The sequence below is a fragment of the Cimex lectularius genome, unplaced genomic scaffold, assembly GCF_000648675.2.
Source record: "Cimex lectularius strain Harlan isolate CLEC.00 unplaced genomic scaffold, Clec_2.1 scaffold10, whole genome shotgun sequence".
In the NCBI taxonomy this organism is placed as follows: Eukaryota; Metazoa; Arthropoda; class Insecta; order Hemiptera; family Cimicidae; genus Cimex; species Cimex lectularius.
The window spans coordinates 612,454-622,858 of NW_019392665.1; the positions used below are offsets into that span (position 1 = coordinate 612,454).

A 10,405-nucleotide genomic window follows, 5' to 3' on the forward strand; every position below is an offset into this window, starting at 1 on the left:
TTATTAACGATTAGTTTTATTATATTTTCACCGATTAATTTTGGACAGGATCCTGTGCCAGTCAAGCCTGGTTTTTAACCAAGGACTGCAGGAAGGTCAAACCGCCGTGCATACAATCGAACGGAAACATTATGATCGGAGTGGAAGATTGCCTGTATTTGAACATCTTCACGCCGATCGTCAAACCCGAGGAGCGTTTTCCGGTCATAGTTTACATCCACGGAGGCTTTCAATGCCTTCAAAAGATGACCCCAGGACACGTGCAAAGTTCTGGGCTTAGCTTTGGCCTTTCAATCGAAACGGCAGGAACTCTCGTGGTGGGGGTGTGGCTATTGCTGTTAGAAAACGTTTAAAGCATGACCTCATTCGACTACCTGAATGCAAGTCCATAGAAATAGTAGGAATCAAACTCTACCTGAAGGGTAAATCACTACTGGTAGTAGTTTGTTACAAACCTCCCAATGTAAAATTAATAGACACAGAACTTCTTCAAATTTTAACACTTTCTGGGCCTGTCCTAATCATGGGCGATTTCAACGCAAAAAGCCATGCATGGAATTGTACTACCAATAACACCTGTGGGAATAAATTACTTGAATTATGTTTAAACAATCAGATAGTAATAGCAGCTCCCGACTCCCCTACGTTTTTTCCCTCCCATAACAGAGCCCCTAGCATCTTAGACTTATTTTTGCTTAAAAGGATGCCATATGTTACAGAACCAGTTGCTCTCAGCATTCTCTCTTCAGATCACAACCCTGTATTACTAAAAATACAAGAACGCAGGAATACAGGACCTAGTAACCCATGTTACGACTATCCCAACGCAAACTGGAAAACGTTTCGAGAAACTATTAACTCAGGAATAGTTTTACCTCCGATCCTGCACACCATAACAGATATTGAAAGGGAAACTACTAACTTAACGCAACTCATTAGAACTGCAACCACCCGTACCGTTCCTATGATCGACCCACATGAAAATCTCTGGAGGCTTCCTACGGGTCTACTACACCTTATAAAAATTAAAAATAGAGTTAGACGACTCTCTCAAAGAAAACAAAATCCCATTCTCAAAAGACTGACAAAATTATTACAATCCACAATCCATAACAACATCCTCAAATTGAAAAACGACCGCTGGACTAATTTCCTATCTAGGGTCACTCCCCAAAATAACTCACTGTGGAAAATAGTTAAGCGCCTTAAACATAAAAATGAAGGACCAGAAGCAACCATTATCCACAACAATAGATCCTGCATCACTGATGATGAGAAGGTGAATGCAATGGGGGAATATTTTCAATCAGTCCACCTTCTCACCACCAATCAAGGCCCACGCTATCTTCAAAATGCTGTTACTAATCAAGTTAACAGATTCATGGCAAATTGCACTAACCCTTTTTCTCCCCAGCAGTGCAAGATTGTCACTCCCCAGGAGATTAGAGGTATAATACATACACGAAGAAATAAAAAAGCACCAGGTCTGGACCGAATCACAAATACTACGCTAAAAAACCTTCCAAAAAGAGCTCTGGTTCTACTGACTCACCTCTTCAACGCCATCCTTTTCCTGGGGTATTTCCCGAAGTGCTGGAAAGTTTCCAAAGTGACATATATTAAAAAACCCGGCAAGCCGCAAGAACTTCCACCGAGTTACAGACCTATCAGCCTACTCAGCTCTTTGAGCAAGATCTTTGAAAAGGTGTTAGCAAAAAGGATCGAAACTCATCTAGTCACCCATAATATAATTAAGAACGAACAATTTGGCTTCCGACCAGGCCTTAGCACCGTAGGTCAACTTGCTAGAATAGTTGATCACGTAACTGAAGGTTTCAACATTAAAAAACACACGGGACTGGTCCTTCTAGATTTAGAGAAAGCCTTTGATACGGTATGGCATGATGGTATAATTTACAGAATGATTAAATACAACTTCCCAAAATACATTATCAAGGTCGTACACAGTTACCTTCACTTGAGGTCTTTTCGAGTATCCCTTCATAATACTCTCTCCTCTCGTTTTGCCACCAAAGCAGGCGTGCCTCAGGGTTCAATTCTGGGACCTACACTTTTTTGCATATTTTTAAATGCCTTGCCTACGCCCAAATCATGCCAACTCGCTTTGTACGCCGACGACATCGCGCTTTACAGTTCATCCTGGAGGATTAGTGCGATCGTAAAAAACATTAATAAGGAGTTGGAAAGAGTAAGACGGTTCTGCACTAGATGGAAGCTGAAAATTAACTCTTCCAAAACCAGTTGTCCCCTGCTCTCCCACAACATATTACTCGAGGGGAAGTCGTTTGAGTGGTTAAGAAAAATGAGATATCTAGGAATCACTCTTGATACCAAATTGAATTTTGGTGCACACACAACAAATCTTGTAGGCAACGGGAAGGCGGCTATACGATCACTTTTCCCATTGCTCAGCAAGGAGTCTGGCATGAGCCAACTCAATAAATTACTAATTTATAAAGTATTTATTAAACCAATGTTGCTATATGCCTGCCCAGCATGGAATTTTACCTGCAAAACAAACCTCAATAAATTACAGGTAATTCAAAATAAATTTCTGCGGCTAGCCACTGCCTCTCCTAGATATTATAGATTGACAGACCTACATGAGCGAACTAACATGAAATGGGTAGAGGAGGAAATTCACGATGAGGTCTGCAAATTCTTTAAGCGTATGAGTGTCTCCTCAAATCCTATTTGCAGATCCATAGGTGCATATCCAACAAATGCAAACTGGAAACATAAGAGGATCAAACACAATGTACCTGTCTTATAAACTTTACATAGTTATCAAATTTATAGTAATAAGAATATTTATAAACCTATGTATGTATTTAATAATTTATTTAATTTATTTATTTATTCACTTCTCATCTACACGTTGTATATGCATTTATTTAATTTATATATAGATTTCATCTTTTTTGCTTGTGGTTTTTTGTTAACATAAATTTTTTTCCCCACAAACTGATATGGAATTACTCGTACCGATTTGTATTTTGTACTATCACCTGTAAAGTAGGAAGTCATAGTGAAATATCACTTTCCCTACAATCAAAAATTAATGTCTATATTATTGTGCACATGTACAAATAAAAATTTATTCTATTCTATTCTAAAAATCGAAACGGACACCCCCGGGGCTTTCATTAAGTCCGACCCTTTGGAATTTAAGCCCAGCACGCCTTGGATCATCGGTGTATCTCGATGTAAACTTTCCAACAAAACAATTTTTAAACTTTTTATTAATATTAAAACGTACAAAACAGCTTCATATTTGCAACAGGTCATGGCGAAAGTGGACTTCGGGGATGTTGCCCTGGCAAGGATGAGGGCAAGACTCGGTGACCTGACCTCATACTCGTCTTCCGCCGATTTTCAACTTTACGCACTCGGTGACGCCTTGGTTAAGCACGCCGGGGCGAAGTACTTGTACATGTACGACGGCTCGATCGACCCGTTGGTCCTTGGAGCCGTAAAGGACGAATCGGACGAGTCGACATCCAGATATTTCGTCAGGCTTTGGTCCAACTTCGCCAAATACGGGTGGGTAGAAAAACCCATTATTATTATTTATTAATTTTTTTTTTTTCAACCAAATCCTACCTCCGTACAGTGAGCCGGACGTCAACTACCGCCTTTGGACCGAAGGGTCGGCCGGCGACTATCTCAAAATCGGATCTTTCAGCCGTATGGAAAAGGACTTCAACACCGACTCGATAAAATTCTGGTCAGTCTTTCCCCAATCATACCCACCGAAATAATACAATGGATAATGTATAAGAAACACTAATAAAAATGTTTTCATCATAGCTAGAGTAGAACGAAGTACATCCTAAGCCTGATACACCTTCAGATATACCTTGATAGAAGGTCGCCAAATGTGATCATCAAAGAGGTACCAGTGTTCAATTAGGAAGTATTTCTTAATCCTGATACTCTTTTAGTAAGAATGGTGGGGAGCACGGCTTACACCGCGTTCTCCTCCTGATACTCGTTGTGACCATAGCAGGAGCACAATCGAGAAGTACGGCCTACTCTTCACATACTTTTAGTAACATCTAGGCAGGAGCTCGGTTTAGAGTGCATTATCATCCTGATATTCCAGCTATTCAGATCCTAGTAGGAGCTCAATTGGGAAGTAAATCTTATCCTGATCATAATCCTGAAATTTTTCTGTTTGAGGCTCAAATCTTTCTCATCATAATTTTGATAATTTTCCACATCAATACCTTACAGGGTATACATAGAAAAACGTTTACATGAATTATAAAATATAAAAGCCTAACTAGATTTTTTCATGTTTAGAAGTAGATGACCTGAAGGTCGGGCAGGCTTTCGTTTTCCTCTCGGCTGGTTTCGAGGTAACAGCGGCGACGTTGAATCTAGCATTTTACGAATTGTCCAAGAATCCCGGGATGCAGGAACGAGTCAGGGAGGAGATAAATGAAAAAGTACGCGAACAAGGCATTCTCAGCTTCGACGCCTTCAAGGACATGACCTACCTGCACATGTGCTTGAAAGAGACGATGAGGAAGTACCCGCCGGCCCAGATCCTCTTCAGAAATTGCACGATAGAGTTCACATTTCGCAACGGCCTCGTCGTCAAACAGGGCGAGAAATTGATTATTCCCGTTTTTCAATTCATCGCAGCCACGAGTACTACCCTGAACGCTTCAGATTCGTTCCAGAAACCCTGCACATTCATGCCATTCGGCGAAGGGCCGAGAACGTGCATAGGTAAAGAAAAAAATTAATAAAAGCAATCATTTATAATTAAATTAAATAATCTTCCAGCAATGAGGTTCGCCTTGCAGCAGATGAAGTTCTGCATAGCCAAGATACTCATGTTCTACAGGATCAAACTGAACGCCAAATCGAAAACCCCCATTGAACTGAGTAAAAAGACATTCATAACATCAACAAAAGACCCTCTTTACTTCGATCTGGAAAAAGTCACCTCTTAAAAATAATAATTTAAAAATTATACACCTACAAACTGTTGTGTATATTTTATTGTTTATAATGTGTGCATAAGGTATCCACCGAAAAGATGCAGGTTATCCAACTGTAAAGAGGGAGGTCCTAATAGGTTATCCAACGTTTAAAAAATTAGGTTGTTAACAGGTTATCCACATCAAAGACAAAGGTTGTAAAAATGGTCATCCAAATGAAGAAATATTCACTTGTTTTTATCATCCAGCTCACTATAAGGAAGTAGGCTACTCATTGGTTATCCGCCTCGTTAAAAGGTATTGGATACATGTCAAAGGGTATTTATAAACCTGAATAGAAGGTTATTTATTTGTTATCCATTTTGAAGGTAGGCTATGGATTGACTATCTGATAAAAAGTAGTTTTATATTCCATGAATAATAGGATATTTCTTGACCATTTATTAGCAAGGTGCATTATGTATTGGTTATTCTTTGCGGAAAAATTTAGGTTATGTTATGGTTTTGTGGCAACTCTAGTTTATTATTCTCTGAATAGTAGGTTGTAGGTTATATTATAATAGGTTGTTAATTTGTTATCCATCTAACGGTAGGTTCTCAATAGAAGAAATTCATTTTTTTTTTCATAGGTTAACTATTATAACAAGGAATAACCTACTTATCCAACCTTGTTATCAAGAAGACTCAAAAACTAACTCCTCTTTAAAAGATTAATCCTTACTCTTCAGAATGAAAAAGTATTACCATCACATCAGTTTTGGGTTCCGCTCACTTCACTCCACTGTGCAGCAGGTGCACCTTGTTATGGCAGAAACTATTGCCGTTTCTACTGAGCGAAAACAGTATTGTTCGGGTGTCTTCCTAGACGAGGCTTTCGACCGGGTATGGCACCCGCTTGCTGTGTAAACTCAAGAAATTTCTTCCCTATCCCTTTTATCTCATCTTCCGATCCTACCTGACTGATATTGCCGTGTCTGTCAGAGAACATCCCTTTCCTTTTATATTCCAGAAAAATGTGGGGTCCCTCAAGGAAGAATCCTTGGTCTGATTCTCTTTAAAATGTACACTGCTGCCACATTCCTGAACAGTCATCTCCACATTTGACGACACGGCTATCCTCTCCTTCACTCCCACCCATCCGTTGTAAGCTCCTTTCTGCAAAGTCACCTTACCCTATTAGAAGACTGATACCGGATATGGAGAGTCAAAGTGAAAGAAAGTAAAAGTTTTCAAGTCACTTTCGCACTAAGGAAATCACTTTGTCCTCCATTATGACCGAATGACATACTGATACCGACTGCTCACATAGTACGATACCTGGGACTGTACATGGATAAAAGACTGCTGTCGAATCCATTCATTCTCCTGAAACGACAAGACATGAACCTTCGTTAAAAACACTAACTGAGACTACTTGACCAACGATCTCACCTAACCCTTAACCTTAAAGCTGACCATTTACACAACTCTCATTCGTCCGATATGGACGTACGGAATGGAAGTTTGTGGCTCAACCAAACATTCCAATTCATTCAGTTGTCCTTGAACACCTGGTTCGTTGTTCGATCAGAAGATAATGCCGCAGATCTTGCATCTCGAGATTCCAATCTATCGGGCATTTCGACGCGAAATATCTGGTTTCAAGATCTCTCTTGGGTTGCTCGTCCTTTTCATAAATGGCCAGTTAATTAATCTCTTTCTACGGAATTGCAAGAGATCAAACCTATAACTGCTTGAGTACCTTATGAAGACAAATCACAAGAATCTTTCTCTAGGATTCTTCTTCTTCTTCTTGGCAAATATCTGCATATTGTTTCTGACACTCCGAGTCTATATGCCTACGGAGTCCGCAGTGTCCAGTTAGCTGTCCATCTATTATTCTAATCCTAGCACGTCCTAGATTTAGTAGTTCTACCGTTAGTTTCTGCTACAGTCCCATTGAGCGGAGGTCTTATTATTAATCCATTGTAGAATGGATCCGCGTTTTTGGCAGTTTGGTAAGCCACAAACAGTTTCAAGGCTAATAGGAGTCCTCATTGAATTTTCCTTGGCCAATTTATCGGCCCCCTGTGTGCCCTGGCACCCAAGATTTATGTAACAATATTAATTTTGTACTGTTTATAATTTATCTAAACATATGTTGAACAATTATAAAAATTAAGATGAGTGACGTTAAAATTAGGTTGGCCCTGCAGACAAACGATATCAAGTAGGCCTGTTTGTCGCTTGGAGTCAATGGCAGTGATTGTCGAACCTTTGAACTGTACGCACCTATTTTTCGTAACCGACTTTTTCCCTAACCTATTAATTAAGTGAACACCTACCGGCAAAAATTTATAACCTCAGTGAAGGCATCACGTCACCAGATCCCCGACCATCTGAAGAATATATGATCAAGATTAAAAATCACCTCTCACTTGATATAGACTCCAGAGTTAATCCTATACGCTTGATTTGACCGACGAATTCTGCTACCTCGATCTGAACAACATTACCTCCATCAAAAACACCAGCTGATTGCACATTAAAATGTTTTAGTTTGAATAATATTTAGTTTGGTTTACTTTGTTAAGTTTTAGTATTTCCCTGACCAGTTATGGTTAAGAATTTGTTTGTATATGTTAAATGCTAACAGAAGTAATAGCATTGATTTATATTGAAGTAAAGAGATCAGGGATGAAGCCATGTAGGTGGGTTGGAGAGTTGGAAGAGATGACAAAAATACCCTTTTATATACTCATTGACATGTTGGAAGAGGTTGCAATTGAAGATTTTTTCCATTTCCAAGATGAATTCTACAACCAAGAAGATGGATTGGCAATGGGTAGAAGATTGCCCCCAATTCTGGCGGATAATTTTTCTTCATTTGGCTCCATGTGGGGTGATTCCCCTATTACGTCCACCCTTGGATCCGCCACTGGTCATGGTTGATCATCCCAAAAGCATTGGAGAAGTCAAGCAGCACAGAGTGCATACGTGAATATCCCACGTCGTATATCTTCATTAATTTTTTGTAACTATGTTGATGTCGAAAAAAGATTGAAAAGGTGAAAGCGGTGAACAGTATCAAGCAAGTTATTAATTTGTAATGATTTCTGGAGCTTTAGATCAATCATTTCGTCACTCCCGAAGATTTGGTTTGTTTTGGCCTCTCGTTGTTAACCGAACAATACCTAATACTGGTTACTGGGCCACTTCCCAAAGAACTGGAAGGTTGCCAAGCTCATATTCAATAAAAAACCAGGCAAACCGCATGATTCGCCTACTAGCTACAGGTCCATAAGCTTACTAAGTTCGGCCAGTAAAATTTTTGAACGTCTCATACTCATCAGATTGGAGAGGCACATCAAAGACGCGCGCATCATGAAAGAAGAGCAGATCGGTTTTCGCCCGGGGCTCTCGACTACTGCACAGCTTGCTAGAGTCGGTTTTCGCCCGGGGCTCTCGACTACTGCACAGCTTGCTAGAGTGGTCGACTTTATTACCGGGGAGTTCAATAAAAAAACATACCGGCATGGTTCTTCTTGACATGGAAAAGGCTTTCGACACCGTCTGGCAAGACGGCATAGTGTACTGGCTGATAAGATAGAAATTTCCAGGATACCTCGTCAAGCTAGTGCACTCATACATAAGCAATCGGTTATTCCGAGTCACGCTCAACGAAGAGATTTCTCCCCCTTTTAGCATAGCAGCAGGCGTGCCACAGGGATCAATCTTGGGACCATGTCTTTTTACAATCTTCCTAAATGCGATGCCCACAATTAAATCGTGTCAAGCAGCACTTTACGCAGATGACATAGCGCTTCTATCATCTTCCTGGAGACCAAGCGCCATCACAAACAAGACCAAGCGCCATCACAAACAGGCTGAACAGCGAAATAAAAAAAATAAATCGCTTCTGTCTAAGGTGGAAACTATTGATTAACGTTCCTAAATGTGAAGCGATCCTATTCACAAAGAGCCGACCCACAAAAACCACAAAAAGTGCAACAGTCAACATTAATGGAACTGTCATCCCATGGTCAGAAAAGGTAACCTACCTGGGCTTAATATTGGATAGAAGACTTCACTTTGGGCCTCACATAATGAATATAATCGCAAAAGCCAAATTAGCCATCAGAATTCTATTCCCACTATTGGCTAAGGAATCAGGATTGTCAATGCACAACAAGCGACTTATTTACAAGGCGGTTTGTCAAACCCATGCTGCTCTACGCCTCTCCACTATGGAGTTTTACATGCAAGTCGAATCTGCTAAAAATACAAAGGATGCAGAACAAATTCCTAAGACTAGTCATCTCGCAGACGGACCAGGCTAGATCAACTCCACAGTGAAACTGACATATCTTGGATTTACGACGCGGTTAAGGCACAAACCTTAAATCTTCACTGTAAACTCGCCTCAAACAAGAACGTCCTCTGCAGATTGATTGGAAATTACGACGCCCGGATTCCTTGGAAGCACAAACGATTGAAAACGATCCTACACTAAATAATTTGTACACACACGTGTCCACACTCGTTACACTTATCTAACTATTTATTTATTTATTCCTATAGAATAGACGCATGCACATTGGAACACACACATGTCCACACGTTACATTTACCTATCTATTTATTTATTTATTCTTAGAGTGTGGATACATGTGAGTTCATGTGCATATGTATGCAATCACCTATTTATCTGTGAATGTATGTATATATTTACTTATTTATTATCAAATTTATTATCTATTTATTATCTAATTTATTATCTTATTATCTAAGTTATTATCTAAGTAAATATTTATTATATTTATTTATACTACTTATGAATATTTTACTTTTTAAATTATACATATAATGTTTATACTTAATTTATAAATATGTACATGTAAGTTATTTAAATTTGTTATCTCTCAAAAAGGTGATTCACACTTAAAGTAGTTTTAAATTGTTCACATAATTTAAACTCATTACTATGAATCAAAAGTGACAGCGGGGTTTTTTTTATAATCAGTTTTTTCCCCCGCTAAACGCAGAAACAGACTACATAATACAAAATGATTACAATATTAAGGTTGTAGAAGGTTATAAAGCCCAGTGTCTTTCGCACTTCTAACGCAAATGTAAAACGAGTCAGGTTGCAATCTGCACATATGTAAATATTTGGTTTAGGGGCAATGACGGTGCTTCCTGAGATTCCTTATCTTGTAAAACAGGTATTTCGAGGCCTTTCGATCATGCAAGAGACATCTAAAGAACCCGGAGACTGAAACACAGTCATACTCTAGATGACTTCGCACCAGTGATTGATAGAGCAATTTTATTGCAAAAGGGTTCTTGAAAGTCAACTGTTTGCCGGAGTGCGAATCCCAAATTTTTAAACGCTTTATTTTTTACGAAAATTAACTTCTTACTTCTTCTGAAAAAAAGCTATTAGGACACTA

General features: G+C 39.2%; 2 protein-coding genes across 2 annotated transcripts; both read left to right on the forward strand.

The window, feature by feature from the left end:
* The first annotated feature begins 3,177 nt into the window (after window positions 1–3,177).
* LOC106667393 lies at window positions 3,178–4,353 on the forward strand. The gene is made up of 3 exons (XM_014395308.1): window positions 3,178–3,564; window positions 3,635–3,748; window positions 3,832–4,353. The coding sequence occupies exons 1-3, from the start codon at window positions 3,308–3,310 to the stop codon at window positions 3,833–3,835; spliced, it is 375 nt and encodes a 124-aa protein (XP_014250794.1). The 5' UTR covers window positions 3,178–3,307; the 3' UTR covers window positions 3,836–4,353.
* On the forward strand, window positions 3,971–9,642 carry LOC106667256 (cytochrome P450 6B1-like). Its single transcript, XM_014395102.2, has 3 exons — window positions 3,971–3,985; window positions 4,311–4,758; window positions 4,816–9,642. Exons 1-3 carry the CDS (start codon window positions 3,971–3,973, stop codon window positions 4,983–4,985), a joined length of 633 nt encoding a protein of 210 aa, XP_014250588.1. The 3' UTR covers window positions 4,986–9,642.
* The last annotated feature ends 763 nt before the right edge of the window (window positions 9,643–10,405 follow it).

Coding starts and splice junctions, on each gene's coding strand:
- LOC106667393 (XM_014395308.1), top strand. CDS start 3,308: ATGGCGAAAGTGGACTTCGGGGATGTTGCCCTGGCAAGGATGAGGGCA. Junction 3,565..3,634: donor TCCAACTTCGCCAAATACGG/GTGGGTAGAAAA, acceptor ACCTCCGTACAG/TGAGCCGGACGTCAACTACC.
- LOC106667256 (XM_014395102.2), top strand. Junction 4,759..4,815: donor AGGGCCGAGAACGTGCATAG/GTAAAGAAAAAA, acceptor ATAATCTTCCAG/CAATGAGGTTCGCCTTGCAG.